Here is a 17,425-nt window from a genome sequence, read left to right on the forward strand (position 1 = left end):
ATGCTGAGCTAGTCAGCGACATTTTATCCCAAGCTTGTTAGCATCTTTATTACCCCCCCCCCCCCCCCATAAAGAGAAGCACTCATCTGGCAGACGGATAGTCAGAGCCCGCTCTCGCCGTGCGCTCCTCTCACTCAAAGTCATTGACAATCGCAGGTTGTTAGAATCTTCATGATATCATTTGCAAATGGGCAATTCATCATTATGAGGCGCGCACATCCCAGAAACAAGGAAAGTGATTAGACCCTAATTACTGCTCTTTTTTAACACGGCAAATGGTCCAAAATGCGTAAAAGTCAGGTGTAGAATACTTCCCTCATTAACATCTTGGGATTAACCCATCCATGCCCAGTCTTATACTTCAATCTGCATTCCGTAATGTCTAGTAATTCTGCGGTAAATTCTATTCAAGCTTTCCTCACACTAGTCCTATGTTTTGTTTTTTAAGTGTGTGTTTTTGATAATGCCTAGATTTTTTTCACCACAGATATTTTTTTTTACCAGCCATTTTTTTTCCTACAGAGAAGCGTATGGCGAAATGCCAGGAAAAGACGTCACACCCAGAGCATGCTGCGATTTTAAAAATAGCACCACCGACCCAAAAAACACACCAAATTTGAGAAAAAAAACCCCAATGTTCTCAGTGCATTTCATATTTTCCTGTGGACCGACAGCTAATATCTGGATATGACTTTTTATTTTGCTGTAATTCTGAAAAAGAATAGGGTGCGGGGCAGCGGTCCAAGGCCAGATTCGCACGGGCGTATTTGTGCGTGCAAAAGTTGCGTAAACAATATGCAGAGAATAGAACCCATTGATTTCAGTGGTTTCGTTCACGTGTGGTTTTTTTCTGTGCATTGTGGTCGCGCAAAAAAACCCAGCATGCTCCATTTTCACCCATAGTCCCCATACCAATTAATGCGGATGCGCAAAATACATTAGGTGATGCGTGAAGCATCGTGTGGCGCGCAGGAAAAAGAACTCATCAGACTAATTAGCCATTTCAATCAGTGCATTTTTGTTTGCCACGTGCAAATAACCATGACTTGCGCACGCAAAAAGTGCAGAAAAATACGTTAATGTGTGCGTAAAAACGCAGCACTCAGGTGCACACAAATACGCAGACGCTGAAGGGGGCTTAAATCTGCATTATGGTTTCCACAAAGATTATTTTTTGTAAAATGAAAAGTTACGCAGTTTCCCAATATATATTATTAGTTCCTGATGGTTTTCAGGATCTCTGCTTGCTGTCATTCCGTAGAAACCGTATTTACCAGTAGATATATATCTCCCCTGATCATGTGATGGGTTACAGATGTATGGCTTACTATAGTACAGGTATAAAATATACTGAGGACCTATTATTCGCATGACCAGGACAACGTAAAGCGACCCTCCCAGGATGGCCGCACCGCTTCTGACTACCTGATGCACACTGTGTATTGGCATATATCAGTAATATAAGTGCCACAGGCTCATGTGGGCAGAACTCGTCAATCAAAGTCGGTGTGATGTCTAATGATGCGTACTAATGCAGGTAGTCAGAGAAGGACAGCGCTGAACACTGAGAACATACTGGAGGCCTGAGCGCAGGTGTGAACGTATCCTAAACATTAAAAGTGTCTATTGGATGACAGCAAGCAGTGATCTGTAAACCAGGAGTGGCACCGTTAGTGGAAGGCCAGCAGACAGCCCGGCTAACAATGGTCTAGCAGGTTTTACAAGGGGTGTTCCGGCAGAAGCTACAATAACAACTACTAGGTCATTGGCAGTTTGACCGCTGGGACCCGCACTGCTTGCTGGAGCCGCGCACCACACAGGGCAACTAGGAGGATGTGAATGGAGTGGCGGTAACTAGGGATGAGCGAGCGTACTCGGAAAAGCACTACTCGCTCGAGTAATTTGCTTTATCCGAGTATCGCTGTGCTCGTCCCTGAAGATTCGGGTGTCGGCACGGAGCGGGGAGCTGCAGGGGAGAGCGGGGAGGAACGGAGGGGAGATCTTTCTCTCCCTCTCTCCCGCCCGCTCTCCCCTGCTCCCCGCTGCGACTCACCTGTCAGCCGCAGCGGCACCTGAATCTTCAGACCCGAGCACAGCGATACTTGGATAAAGCACATTACTCGAGCGAGTAGCGCTTTTCCGAGTACGCTCGCTCATCTCTAGCGGTAACGCATGCACCCTGAAAGGGTTAATACTTAGTGGGGCTCCTTTGACCCTAGTGACATTGGATACTCACCATGGAATACTTTCTACTAATATCTGATACGCTTCAGCTGGTATTCACCTCCATTCATCCTGCAAACTTTTGGCAATTTCTCTTATAGAAGATGGACACTTTTCATACTTCCTGACCCGACGTTGCAGGTTGTCCCAAAGATGTTCAGTAGGGTTCAGGCCGGTCAAATCGTTGAACATCCATATCCTCAAACCAATATAAAACGGCGTTGGATTTGTGACGAGGCGCATTGTCTTGTTTGAAGTATTATAGACCATTCCCAGAGTATCACCGCATTGTCAGCAGCACATTATTGTCTAGAATATCACGGTTCAGCTCCGTCTTATTGGTTCTTGTCACTACAACCAACAGGCTGAGACCATGCCACGTAACACATCCCCAGATCATGACCTAACCTCTCCAAAACCCACCTGTTGGCGCAACACACTCAGGCACAAGGTGTTCCCCAGGATCCTCCACACCCAGGTATGTCCATCTGATGTGAAGATGGAGTAGAGTGATTCCTCACTCCATAGAACGTTCCTCCATTTCTCAACTGTCCAATGATGAGGCTCCTTGCACCATTGTAGATGGGCTGATGCCCTTCATGATGGACGGCTTGTATGCAGTAACATAACCAGTACATCCAATATCATGAAGTTCCCATCCCAAACTGTGGCTGCCACCTCCAAGGGTCTACATCTTATGTAGTGTGTCTTAGAACACGTGATGTGCTAATAAGACACATTTCCTATTCTATTGATAGGGGGTCCAAATACTTTTGGTAGGATGGTGTAGCTAAAATTTGAGTAAAGAAATGTGGCATGAATTATTGGAAAAACGTTTTTTTCCTAAAAGCGCTTTGTACCCTCAAAAAGCTCATCTGATTGGCTCTACGGCGACACTGTCATACATACTCCGGTGTTGGGAAGGGATGAGCCCTAATATTGTCTCACCATTTTTGAAGGAAGCTATAAGAGACCATTCACACATATTTCTGCGATGGTCGCATTCGTCTGATCGGGCTGCAGATTTGCATGTTCTTGTTGCAGTTTGGCTGAAGAGAACTAATATTTAGTCGCAGGGATTTCTGCCCCAAACCTGCGTCTTGTGCCTGCCCCCTAATCTAGAGCCGTGAGCCCCAGCAGTATGCAGATCTTCATGCAGAGCTCATTCAGAGCGGCTGCTGTGGTTGAGAATACAGTAGTGCTTTCCCCTCCTAGTGTGAAAGTAATGGGTTTTGTCTAGGCAAAGATAACAATCCTCTCAAGTATTCGACCCTTCCAACTGAGAGCATGGTACGGCTGCACTTCAACACAAAGCCGGTGTCAGCTTAACATTTCAAAACTCAACTTAATAGGTTCCTCTCAGGCTGAAGCGGAAGGCTCACATACAGAGATTACTCTGTGTAGGCTCCCGGCGTGATCTAGGTAGATTCCCAGGTATGTTTAAAGGGGTTATACGGAATTAGAATAACATGACTGCTTTCTTTCAAATACAGCGCCACACCAGTCTACTGGTTGTGTCTGGTATTACAGCTCAGCTGCGTTGAAGGAACTGGGGTTCAGTTGCATTACCATCTGTGGCCAGGTGTGGCTCTATTTTTCGAGAAAGCAGACATGTTTTTCTAAACTTGGACAACGCCTTTAAGGAAATGGTGCCAAGAGTACCAACCATCTTTTTTTAATGGATATTATCAGGTTACATAGTATGTCCGTATTCTCTTATCCGCTCATTCTGTTGGACATGGTTCGAGATAAAAAGAGAGATCCTTTCCAGATGTGACAGTAGATCTTTTAGGAACATCTGTAGGTAAGTAATTAGATTGTACCTTCTGCCAACCAAATTTTGGGCGTTGTCGAGGATATCAAGCCGTACTATGGAGGACTACCTTCATTCTGTCTTGGTAACATTAAAGCGACCCTCTGGTTTCAGGCTGAAATTCTATTCCTGTGCCAGAGGGTGGAGGAATATATTACTTGTAGGTGATCTTCTCAGCTGCCTCTCCATTCATCAGTTCCAGGTGCTGTTTTCTGGTGGTCCAGATGGATGCCGCCATTTTTTAACTACGCTATACACTGCTCTGCGATTGGCCAATGCTTGTATGTTTCCCCACCACTTTCTACTTGGTTTGCAAAAACATTTTCCTCCTAATAACCCATTTAAGCATCAATAATTACCCAACACTTAAAGGGGTTTTCTGGTTACTTTTTAAAAACTTAATAGTGGGCACAGTTGTCAAAAAATAGCAAATACAGCAGAACTTACCCATCCTCGGCCCTGTTGCAGCTCTCTATTGACAGCGGAAGTCAGATCACTGCCACCTGCCAATCAGAGACTGTAGCATCACCATGCAGAACTCTTGGCATCACAGTACCCAGGATGTGAGTGCTGATGCCAGCAGAACAAACAGCAAGCTAGATTGCCAGGGCCATAGTTGTGTAGGTATTGCGGTATATAAATCTAATATATACATGCATGAAGCAGAGACATAGCTATAGGGGGTGAAGAAATATCTCGCACCTTTGCCCTGGTGTCTGGCGAGACTCAAGGGTGCCACATAAAGTGACCAGTGTTCTAAATAATATATAATAGGTGGGATTTTTGTTACAGATTTGGCACCGGAGCCCAATAGCTTTAGTGAAGTACAGATATAGCAGTGCTGAACTTGTCGTAATTTATCGCCATATCAAAATAGAAAAACTGCAGATAACGCACCGAATGCTTTGTGATATTTGAGTTAAAGGGAAACCGTCATTAAGAATTTGCCTATTAACCTGCTATCAGCGGCACAGGAGTCGAGGGGTGGTGTTCATACATAAATGTAGACATTTGACTGGTTTATGCTTTTTTTAAACGTCTCTTGCACTGTATGCAAAATAGCTGAAAGAAGTCACTGCGTTCTGAGTGTTGGATGTAGCCACGCCTCTCCCTGAGTGATGGACGGCTCCGCCTCCCCATGAGATCCCACACGTGCGCTCCCGCTAGTATAAATTGAGCGTGTGCATCTTTCTTTACAGGGAACGGCTTCTTTTCTTCAATGAGCAGGGGACGTCCATGAGAGGCCGGTGCTCAATGGCGTCAGATTCGTATACGTGCAACCACACGGACAGTCCTGCACCGAAAACTGTCTTATAAAGTACGCAAATGTCTACAATTTTCAGTATGTATTATATAATATACTCAATGCCCTTTAATATGGAGAATATAATATGGAAAAGTGTTGCTCCTAATTGACGACTCGTGAATGTTTTAGTGCTTACATGGGTAAAAAAACAAAAAAACTAGAAGACAGATTTTACGCGCATGTGCTGAATACTATTTGCAGGGAACATATGTGGGTTTTTGGCACTTGGCGGTGTGGCTGTCCTGTCAATCATTTCAAGATGGGCTTTTTGCCGCCTATGGGCTGGGCCAGGAGTACGATGTAACGCTCATGTAGAGGGGTTTTCCAAGTGATTTACTTTCTAACGTTTTGGAACCCTGTGCCTCAAATTATATAAAATAAATATACTCACCGAGGTGCTGTACCGCCGTTTCAGTATCTCGGCTTCTGATAAGTGATGGCACCTGACCAGAAGGCTTGGTGACGTCCAGTAAACTTGTCATATGGGCTTTTAACATAGAAGCCCCCAGTAGGTTTACGGGACATCATCAATGAGGTCTCTGTTGTGCCTTCTATTGGCTGCAATGGTCCCGTGATAACCCATGGGACCATTGTAAACAGGAAACCGGGGGAGGTATGGCGGCAGCGGGAGATGAGTATTACGATTACTTTGTAATATACTCTGCAGCCCGCATAGCTACCAGTAACTCGTAAAAATCTTAGACGGGATTGAGGAAAATGCAGATTCTGGTGCATATAGGGGTTCGATAGAAAAAGAGTTGACGCCATCTAGTCTATGTGGCGGCGGGATTACGGTGGTGAGTAGAAGTTGAGCAAGAAGCCGATGACAGAATAATGCAGAGCTCGGTAATGGTTGTTACCGTGTCTTGCTATATACATCGGGGGGAAACTTGGCATCATTAGCCCGCTCTTCCACCGGACTACGTAGATGGATATTAGTTAGAGCCACCGAGGACGGCAGTGATATCTTATTACTGCTTCCCTCCAGACAGGTCACTTGCTTGTTAACTTTGCCGTGGCTCGCTAGCACAAAACTGACGAGATCTAATGGTACTTAAGTTAAATGGCTTAAAGGGGAAACAAACGAGGACATCAATTTAGCCGCTTCCATCACTGTGACAATGTGTTTCTCTGACACTACTCGTCGTTTGGTGGAAGCCCCCGTTGGAGTGCAGTCAGGAGGAACGAATCTCATCTCGTCAAGACTAACGTTTTACTTAACTCCTTCCCGGAAGTGCCGGTGAGATGTGGAGTGACAGATGTTGTGCTCATGACAAGCCTAAATTTCATTCCCGCGCTTTGGGGCGCCATGTAGTACGGATGAGGATTGTGTCTAAGGGCCATTTTCCTGTGTGAATTCTACCCAATTTTGAGACGGGCAACACTCATATAGGAAAAGAACCGATTCACTTGAATGGGTTAATTCACAAGAGGGATTATGGGGACACATGGGCGGATTCAAATTGCGGACGCTTGGTCCGATAGTCCATGTTTGAAAAATCGCTGCATGTCCTATTTTTGTGCAGGTCAGTGCCAGGTTTTTTAATGCATGTTACTACGGGGACTACATGAAAAAAAAATGCAAGTGCAGAGTAGGGAAAAATGCTCAAAAATGGACACAAGTGGCGCATGAAAATAGCAAAAACGTACCGCAAATGCTTGAAAATCACATGCAAAAGGGTCAATTTTTCACTGACCAAAATTGCACTCATCTGTGTGAATATGGCCTAAAAGCGGCTTCAGATGACTGTAAGCGCAATTGCGCACGCTTCAGCATGACATGTTTAAACAGTGAACGAGGTTTGATGAGGTAGATTTGTATACATTTTGTGCATGCAGGGCCAGTTCACACATGTACTGCACATGTGCGTTGGCGTGTCAGGCGGTCGCGCACAGCGGATCCAAGAGGTGAGTATGGGGTCTTGGGGGGGGGGGGGGTGTGACACCGCGGAGGTTTATTGCTTCATACAGATAACGTGGACTGTAGGACCGGTTTTCATCCTGTGTATCCTCCCTGACCTCTGAGTTATATAGCATGCCATTACTTAAAGATAACTGTACCTGCATTACCTGTTATAAAAGTTTATTATTAAGTAAGGTACTATACAGAAGTCTCTGTGTTCCTTTCTCCGCGGCGTAGCATACCGGTGTGTGGGAACAGGAAAGGGCTACTCAAGTTAAATTTGGAGACTTTTTGCTCTGCCTACTCTGTGAAATATTGGTGTGTGGGAACAGTGGCGTCACGAGTGATAAGTACTATTACTCCCGCCATCCCGTTTATTGGCATTCCCTGTCATAAGGGTGTCGAAGCTGGCCAGCAATACCACTCTGGCCTTGGCTACATGTCATCCCTCCGGGACCAGAGCCTGGTAAGTGCCGCCATGACAAGCCAGCACCTATCCCTCCCAGCTCTTCACGTTAGCCAGGTGCACGGGGTCACTCCTCTGGGGTGTTGCAGTACCATAACAAAACTACAGTTTGCCACACAAAAAACAAGCCTTCGTACACATCTACACCAAAAATTTAAAAAAAAGTTATGGCTTTTGAAAAGTGGAGATGAAAATCCCCAATAATCATTGCATCCTTATGCCCAAAATAAGTTGCGTCCTTCAGGGGTTAATTCATACTGTGAATTCTCTCTGCATGCCCCTCTTTATAATGCACAGGCTGAAATCCGCACAGAACACCGTGGATCTTCCACTGCAGAGAATATGCCCCATGCGGACATAACCTTCTGGGCCCAGAGCCGGTAGAACGGCTTCTATCACTCACGCCAGACAGTTCACGGACTTACAGGCGGATTACCAGGCGCTTAAATCCTGGTTTTCGGGACGTTCCCGGGTATTTATAAGTCAAATAGTTTCCTACTTTCGATCAGAGTGAGTGAGGCGTGTGACGCCGGTGACAAGGCCATTGTTAGAAGCGTTCTCTTCTGCGCTGAATGTGTTACCGTTAATTCCTTTCGGCGCCGTGTCCTTGTCACATGACAGACTGACACCACACAAACCGCTTGACATTTTAAAGTCATCAGGAAGTGATTAAAAGCCTCTCCGCTTTATCAGTATTTGCAAGGGTTTCAGTTCCTATCAGCTGCGCAGAATGGTGCACTAATTAGGTACCTGACAGCCCCTCTAACTCGCTGCCGCCGCGTCTGACCCGGCGAGGTGATGAGTGAAAAATTAAAACTTGTTATTACACTGTCAAAATAGCTCAGAAAATGAAATTGTCACTCAGTTGAGATGGTATCTGAAGCCGCAGCCGGAGAAGATGAGGAGGCTAATGGCAGCTTCTGGGTAATTCAGATAGGCAGGCGGTACACCTCCTGATAGACCTTATTAGGCCTTGTCTACATACGATACAGCACTGAGATGTAACATACCATCTATAGAACCGTACGGGTCCTTTCACACAGCTCAATGATCGTTTGTATCAATGTTCGTTTAGGATGCTTTTAGACGTAATGATTATCGTTCAAATGAGTGAAAGTGAAAAACTAGAGGGGTTGCTGAGAACAATCCGTGAATTTCCAAACTTTGATGTCCCTATATAACACTCTAGAGTCTCTGGTTCCCTTGTGTGAATACATTTTTTTTACTACCCTCCCCTTAAAGTGACCCTTTGGTTTCCGATCAGTCCTATTTTTGGTCCTCCAAGGTGACCACAGCAATTTTCTACCTATAGCTGATCACGTGAGCAGCTTTGGCCAATCAGAGCAGGTATAGTGCATTAGTAGCCTAACCCTAGGTAGTTGGAACATTTTATCAGCCATCTGAACGATCCAAGGGCCGGCTAAGAAGGACAACTGCAGTTAATATACCCCCCTTTCAAAATTTCGTCCCATAGCCAAAGGGTTTCTTTAATATGGTACTGGTAGGCTGGGCCGCCCCCAAGGAGTTCTATTTGGTGATGTCTCCTTAAATATGTTGACCATGCATACTGTAGTTCCAGGAGAGGTATGGCTGATAATGTGTCAGGTGGGAGTGGCTAAGGTGTGGGTACATAAGCTCGCTTCTTGTGCAAGGTTGGTGAGAAAGCTGTGAGTTGTATGATCGTGGAGATGAATAGCTGCGTACTTAACCAGCAAGGTCATAAGTATTGCGGAGATGGTCCCTGAAGAGTGCCGGGAGGTCACGGTGACCTCCAGAAGAGTGTTGCCTGGAGAAAGAGAGCGCTAAGCTTGTCAGACCGGAGTGTGTATATCAGCCAAGGTGAGCTGGTTGCGGCAGCTGCTATTGAGGACCGTAAGGTTATGTTCACACGGGGCAGAGTTTGCTGCAGAGTATCCACAGTGGACATTCCACAGCAAATCTTCCCATTTGAAGTAGAATCTGTACCGCCAATCTGCTGCTATAATGGACATACTGCGGATCTAAAGCACACACCGCAGGTTGATTTCTAAATGGATTTTATACCGTTTTTCTTCTGCCGCATGTAGAGAAGATTTTGTGAATCTCATCCACTTTGCTGCTACTATAAATACTGTGGATTCCCCTGCAGGGCGTATAGACGGAAAATCCACGACAAATCCCCCCTGTGTTAACATGGCCTAAGGATGCCAAGTGCTAACCCGTTATAAGTAGACTTTTTTTTAGCAAGAATGCTACCTCCATTTTCCGGTCGTTTAACTCAAAGGGACGCGGGGTACGGTTAATAGGACTTTGTGCAATAAGTCCAACTTTGTACAATTTGAGGCCTGAAACACTGACCGCCTGGTGATGCTTGCGGCAGCCTCGAAGTCTTTACACCCACACAGCACTTTAGTTAGGTTACCCATTTAGGCAGGACAGTCCCGTTTTAGGCTCCTGTGTCTAGCTGTCTCCGAGTGGGACAGACTTTTGTTCTGCTTTCAGGATGTCGGGTCACCATAAAAGTGATTACTAGCCAGGGTGCCAAGGTTTCCTGACAGGTAGTCACTCAGTGGCACTGCTAGTGGGTGCACAAACTAACGTCAGTGTGTGCACCTGGGATCCTGTTCCCCTGACCTCTCCTCCTTGGTACTGCTGGAGGACAAAAGAAGGGAGGAGGAATCCGGGCACACACACTTCCGCCTACAGCAGTGCCGAGCAGAGAATCAGTGGTGCTTTGATGACAAAGAGGGGGTAAGTATATCGTTCTCAGGGGGGAGCTATTACTACTGGGGCTTATATAGGGGACATTATTACTAATAGTAATACTACTGAGGCCACTGTGGGAGTCACTATTATTATAGGGGAACACTATTACTAGTGGAGCTGATATAGGGGACGCTATTACTATAGGGGTCACTATTATTACTGAGGCAGTTATAGGGGACACTATTACTACTGAGGCCACTGTGGAGGACACTATAACTACTGGAGCCGATATAGGAGATGGTATTACTACTGGGACCTTTATAGGGGGCACTATTACTACTGAAGCCACTCTGGGGGACACTATTACTTCTAAAGCCACTGTACGGGTCACTATTACTACTGGGGCCGATATAGGGGACACTATCATTACTGAGGCTATGGTGGAGGTTACTATTACTACTAAAGCGCTGCTTTTTCTCGCAAAAATATCGCTGCCTGCTTGTGATTTTCTCATGCAATTTTGCAGCGCTTTTTTAGAGTGACAGTCAATAGGCCTTTCTAATCTTAAAAAACGCATTGCATCACACGAAATTCGCTAGTTCGTGCTTTGCGATGTGCTAAAAAGGAGGCTGCATGGGAAAACATAGGACATTAAAAAGAATCGCACAAGATAGGACATGCCGTGATTTTTTTTTTTTCAGATCTAATTAGCCCTTTCAATTTGTTTACCGCGCAGAAATGAACATCCTTCGCGGACAGAAAAATTCCAGTAAAATACGCTAATCCACGTGCAAAAAAGCCTCGTTCATAGCGCAAAAATGTTGAAGCCGGCCTTAGACTAGCAATGCCTACTAATGCTACAGTGTGCATCAGGTAGTCAGAGAAGCAGCTCGGCCATCTTTGTTTTTCCGGGATAGGAGGGTCGCTTTAATGAGATTGGAGCACAGACCAAGCCAGCCCTGTATTATACTGCACACAACTGGTTTACCGATAGATAGTCGTGGCCCCACCCTGTGGTTCTTCAGCATGCCATAGGTTGGGACTAGAGATGAGCGAACGTACTCGTTTAGGGCGATTTCGCAATCGAGCACAGCTTTTTTCGAGTAACTGACTACTCGGGCGAAAAGATTTGGGGGGCGCTGGGGGGTTAGCAGTGGGGAACAGGGGGGAGCTCTCTCTCTAGTATGTTCGCTCATCTCTAGTTGGGACGTTGTGGACTACAGTATGCAGCAACTATGGCCATAGAAGTAAGGAATGCTTTACTGCCCAATCTGCATCCCATCCGACTCCATAAAATATGAAGATAACGTGAAGCTGCATTTTCGCATTGCATCGGGCGCAGGAGATTTACTGTATTATCATCTCACATTATCTGTAAAATGATGGATTGGACCTAAAAATAAAACACGGCGCTTAGAATTTAGTGTCAGAGAAATGTGCAATACCTTATGTTACAATATAGTCCAAATGACAGGGGAAGCGGCGGCCGAACCTCCCGATCCCCCTGTATAGCAGCAGATATCTGCCAAAATATTTCCTGGTAATTCGCTAATTAACTTACTGGCAAAAATGTGAATAAAACCACAGCTAAATCTATAATGTTCCCCCTTCATTTCTTTAAGTACAATTATGACGGGTGGCAGCTGCCCAGAGAAATGTTATTATTATGATTTTTTTTTTTTTCACTAGTGGAGACTGATGGGTCTTGCGATGACCCCGTGTAACCCTTACGGTACCAACTTGCTGGCAGTGTAAGGGTTAAACCTTCCTGGGCAATCCCCTGCAGTGTGTATGAAGGGGCAGATCTCTTTAAAACACTTATGTTCCCAGCAGCATTTGCCAGCGTGAAATACTCCTGACCAGAAATGTATGGACAGTATTGGCCGGCGTCCCAATTGCACTTTCCGTGATGGGCTTAATTGGAGTGCCTGGGTTAATTCTGAGCCATATTTTTTTATATCAGATGTGTCAGACTATATTGCTCCTCGGCATTAGCAGGCCGGGATTGTGAAGAGGCAGAGTCCATCCTTCAACGGAATGATGTTAAACATAATACCTTTAAATAAGAGCCTTCAATTGATTTCTGGAAAGGGAGGAGAGCCGATCTATACAAATGGCCAAATTACTGCAATGATAGAAAAGGGATAAATGTGGAGTTGTGCCGCTTTTCATCTGCGGATGTGGTGGCCGTATATGGAAGCGATGTGGCATAGTATAGTACTACGGAGCATGGGATGGGTTGACGGTATAGTAATGCTCCCTTCTCTAATGCAAAACGTAAAGGTTCTACTTCCATTGTACTGCATGAATATAGATAAATAACAGTATAGGAATACCTGAGCGATCCAACTTTTAAAGTGTTGGTACTTAAGGCTATCTATACTAGCTAAATCCTTACTTGTAATACTCGGTGCAGGATCTAAAGTAACAATAATACGTGCAAACACTATAGGTAAAACTCTATGAAAGTTATTTCACACTAGCATACATTTCCGTAATGCGGTATACAGTCCTTTTGAGGCAGATGATCATTTCACACTATCATAATGTTATAAGCAAAGACAACATATAGTTGAACCCACCATCTGTTTTCCAGGATCTCACTTTTGTGTATCTCCTTTGCTGAATACCCTTTACCCTGTTGTGTGGTCGAAGTAGTCTCTGTCATTGTGCACAATATTTCTTTACATTGAAGTCGACCTCACTTACAGTTTGTCGCTTGGAAAGTGGACAATCACTGTCCAGATGGTCTCTATTAGAGATGAGTGAGCGTACTCGCTAAGACAAACTACTTGAGCGAGTAGTGCCTTATGCGAGTAACTGCCCGCTCATCTCAAAAGATTCGGGTGCCGGCAGGGGGCGGGAAGTGGCGGGGGAGTACGGGGAGGAATGGGGGGGGGGGGGGGGGAGATCACTCTCTCACTCTGTCCCCCCGGCTCCCACCTGCTCACTCCCGCAACTCACCGCTCTCCCCCGCCGGCACCCGAATCTTTTGAGACCAGCGGGCAGGTACTCGCATAAGGCACTACTCGCTCGAGTAGTTTGCCTTAGCGAGTACGCTCGCCCATCTCTAGTCTCTATGGACAGTCTCCAGTCTTTTAATCTAGCAAAAAAAAAAAAATAGTGTGACAGCATAAATGGTACAAAAAAGTAAAAAGAATACTTCATTCCTCCATGCGAATGTGCAACGTTTTGACTTGGTAGTCTTTATCAAGCATATCAGACATGTTACCTAAACATACGTATATAGTGAAGCACGAGGCCTTTGATCTCCAGCTGTCTCAAGTGATTATGGCATTTTATGGGATTAACTGCTCCGATCAGCGGTGGGGTTGATCAGAGCTGTTGCAGACGTGTGTCAGCTGTAAGAAACCTAAACGTATGCCCTGTTGCGTTAAGGGGTTAATTATTACAATGGTGTTTGTGTGATTCAAGACAATATAAAAGTGTGATTCCATATAAAACCTGAAAATACAGATTTTATTGCTGTTGAATCCAATATTCCTTACTTTCCCCGTCCGTATGAGGGGGTGAGGATCAAGGAACAAGTTCTACGGTGCTCTTTGACATTCATCTGTCTTGGTACTTGCAGACCTGACATGGTGAATATCTTTAAGGTTTGAAGAACACCCTTAGTGCTATACCCCTCAGTTCTCCCATTTCTACTTGGAAGTCAGCAAACTATTGGGCTTGTCTGTCCTAAAACAGAGGTTTACATTTCGGGGGCAGTTCAATGACTTTCAAACTTTTGTGTACAGTTTATTTAATCAGAGGTGGAGAGGTTGTGCTCACACTCTGGCACTGGAGCCCATATGGGCCCAAAAGGTCCCTCTACCCTATATGAAGACACGAGCATGACAAATTATATAGATTTTACATGAAAGCACATCAACGGCAAGTTGCGCTTCTCTATTTACTGCCAGGGGTGGGAATGAATTCCCTGAGAACAAAGTGTGGGTCTTATCCACCAATATGAAAAAGGAGACTGCATTCACCGTGCAATGCAAATCAAACACCCTCATTCCCCCCAATATATTAAAGGGGTTATGCAACACAGTATAGGGGATACCTTTCAGAATAATTGGGGGGGGGGGGGTTGTCAAACCTCTCAGACCTCCAAAGATCCTAGGAACGGGAGTCCCCAAGGAACAGGAGCGGAGGTCACGCAGACGCATGGCTGCTCCATTCACATTCACGCTGGAGGCTGCCAAAGGGCTTGAATTCAGTAATCTCCAGCCTTGTCATTGAAGTGAATGGAACAGTGTTGCAACCTCTACTCCATTCACTTGAGGACCGACTGGACCCCATTCTCAGGATTGGTGGGAGTCCCAGCGGTCAGATCCCCAACAATCAAAAAGTTATCGGTATCCTGATTGATCAGGAATAACTTTATAACTTTACACAACCTCTTTAAGTGAATGTCTTTTTTTTGACTGTGTGGGTCTAGATATCTCTTTGGGAGAGGTTCCCCCCTCCCCACTTTGTGAATCACAGTGTTAGTACAGTTACGATCTCTTTTTTTTGTGCTTTGTTCTGATCCAAGTTGCGACACAAAAGGAAGTCCTATTGGGTCCCTCTAAAAGTGACCCTTCATGTCGTTCAATCCAACTGCAGAGTATTTGCGGAGGAAATTCTATAAAATATTCCGTTTTCTGGATGCACTGTATTTTTTTAATGATTTTCCATGTAAATTTGGATTTATGGAATCCAAAAAGAATTGTAGAAATTGATCCAGAAACCTACAGGTTACTTCCTCAACTCTTATGTCATTGATACTGTGTTGCAAGCAAGCTTCATTTCTGAATGCTCAGCAGAGCCGCTGATGCTAATACTGCGCTGATGTTCGTCAATTCTGGATATAATTAACACCGTAGCATTCAATTGATACATATCTTTTCTCTTCTAGCAACAAGGAGCTGCCACATCCGTCTACTGTGCGGTCTCCCCAGACCTGGAGGGCCTTGGAGGGATGTACTTCAACAACTGCTGCCGATGCCTGCCTTCACAGGAGGCCCAGAGAGAGGAGACGGCGGAGGCCTTGTGGGATCTGAGCGAGAGGCTTATCCAAGAACGAGTTGGCAGCCAGTCCAAATAGCAGGGAGCCGCCGTTAGGATCAAAACACACGGCGTATGTGTGCGTTAGGAACCTGCCAGCTTTGGAAGCTTTCCAACCCTATCATCAAGAGGGTTTCTATATACCTCTGATACAGATTAACTAGTGTTAAATGGAATAATAGCAGTCACAACATAGTGAAAAATGTTAAGTACTAGAGGGAAATGGGGAATTCTGCAGGGTTAAAGGGACAATCTCTCTTTTCTGTTGGTTGTTAAGCTGATTCCTTTGTTTTATTTCGATGTCGCCCTCCTTTTAAGACAAAGATTATCGTATGAATGAAAGAAGAGGTGAATGACTGCAGTTCCTCCTCATTCCATTGATTATTTTGCTTGCTGTATTCTGCGCTCGTTACATGTGACAATTTGATTATCTGATATAGAGACTTATTAAATACATAATACGTGGTTTCTCATGTTTTGATGCAGTTTTTGAAGCTATTGCCAGGAGGGGATCATGAAGGACGAGGAGGTATATAGGAAATATTCCACTTCTCTTTTTGTGAATCTGCTCCTAGTTTGGGCATTAAAATGGCACGTGTGACACCACCCTAAAATCAGGCTATGAGACTAATCAGGCTATGAGACTAGAAACAAAGGATTTGCTTGAACTTCCTCTGGAAACAACGGCGCTGTGTTTGATACTACGGCACATTGCAAGACTTCCCATTCTAACACTGTACAACCCCTCTATGCCAGCTGGGGCCAACCCCATACAATAAACCAATGGAAATTAGACATGGCTGCCAGCTAGATTTGTAGGACAGTTTTCATCTTCATATAACTGGACTAAAATTTGTAAAGACCATTTAATCATTCCCAAAGGGGTAATCTGGGCATTTACGCCCTTGCAGCTCTGATGACCTTCCCTTAGGATAGGTCATCAGTAGGGGTCTGTCACTCAGGACCCCTGGCGATCCAGTGATCTCAGCCCCCACACTCACTGCAGTGGGGCTGGATGTCTGCATTGGGTTGGAGCCAGAAATGCAATAGAAGGTATAGCTCCCATTGAATTCTACTGGATCTATACCCTCTTTTGCACTTTCTGCTCTGACCTCAATGTGGATGTAGCTATCAACCTCTTACTTACTGCAATGAATGCAGGGGCTAAGATCTGCTGATCATCATCTGTCTTGAGTGGTGGACCCCTGTTGATCAACTATAGAGATGAGTGAGTATACTCGCTAAGGCACATTAATTGAGCGAGTAGTGCCTTAGCCTAGTATCTCCCCGCTCGTCTCTAAAGATTCGGGGGCCGGCGCGGGTGACAGGTGAGTTGCGGGGGGGGGGGGGGGGGGGAGAGGGAGAGGGAGAAAGAGATCTCTCTGTTCCTCCACGCTCTCCTCCACCGCTCCCCGGCCCCTGAATTTTTAGAGACGAGCGGGGAGATACTCGGCTAAGTTACTACTTGCTCGAGTAATGTGCCTTAGCGAGTATACTCGCTCATCTCTATATGCAAATCAAACACCCTCATTCCCCCCAATATATTAAAGGGGTTATGCAACACAGGATAGGGGATACCTTTCAGAATAATTGGAGGGTCCAGCCTCTCAGACCTCCAACGATCCTAAGAACGGGAATCCCCAAGGAACTGGAGTGGAGGTCACGCAGATGCATGGCTGTTCCATTCACTTCAATGCCAGCGCTAGAAGCTGCCAAAGTACTTGAACTCAGTAATCTCCAGCCTTGTCATTGAAGTGAATGGAACAGTGTTGCAACCTCTACTCCATTCACTTGAGGACCGACTGGACCCCATTCTCAGGATTGGTGGGGGTCCCATCACTTGAGTAATGTGCCTCAGCGAGTATACTCGCTCATCTCTAATCAACTATCCTGTGGTAGGGCTTAATAGGCAACATTGAAAATTACTATATACTGCAACATGCAAGTTCCAGTCTCCATAGGGAAATACAAAAG

General features: G+C 45.3%; 1 protein-coding gene across 1 annotated transcript in view; it reads left to right on the forward strand.

The window, feature by feature from the left end:
* Positions 1-16,695, forward strand: part of WWOX (WW domain containing oxidoreductase) — a 919,890-nt gene extending 903,195 nt beyond the window's left edge. Inside the window, exon 10 of the mRNA XM_066583725.1 lies at positions 15,303-16,695. Within this exon, the coding sequence (XP_066439822.1) occupies positions 15,303-15,491 (189 nt within the window). The 3' untranslated portion in view covers positions 15,492-16,695. The remainder of the gene's footprint in view (positions 1-15,302) is intronic.
* The last annotated feature ends 730 nt before the right edge of the window (positions 16,696-17,425 follow it).

Source organism: Eleutherodactylus coqui, chromosome 11, assembly GCF_035609145.1.
Source record: "Eleutherodactylus coqui strain aEleCoq1 chromosome 11, aEleCoq1.hap1, whole genome shotgun sequence".
Classification (NCBI taxonomy): domain Eukaryota; kingdom Metazoa; phylum Chordata; class Amphibia; order Anura; family Eleutherodactylidae; genus Eleutherodactylus; species Eleutherodactylus coqui.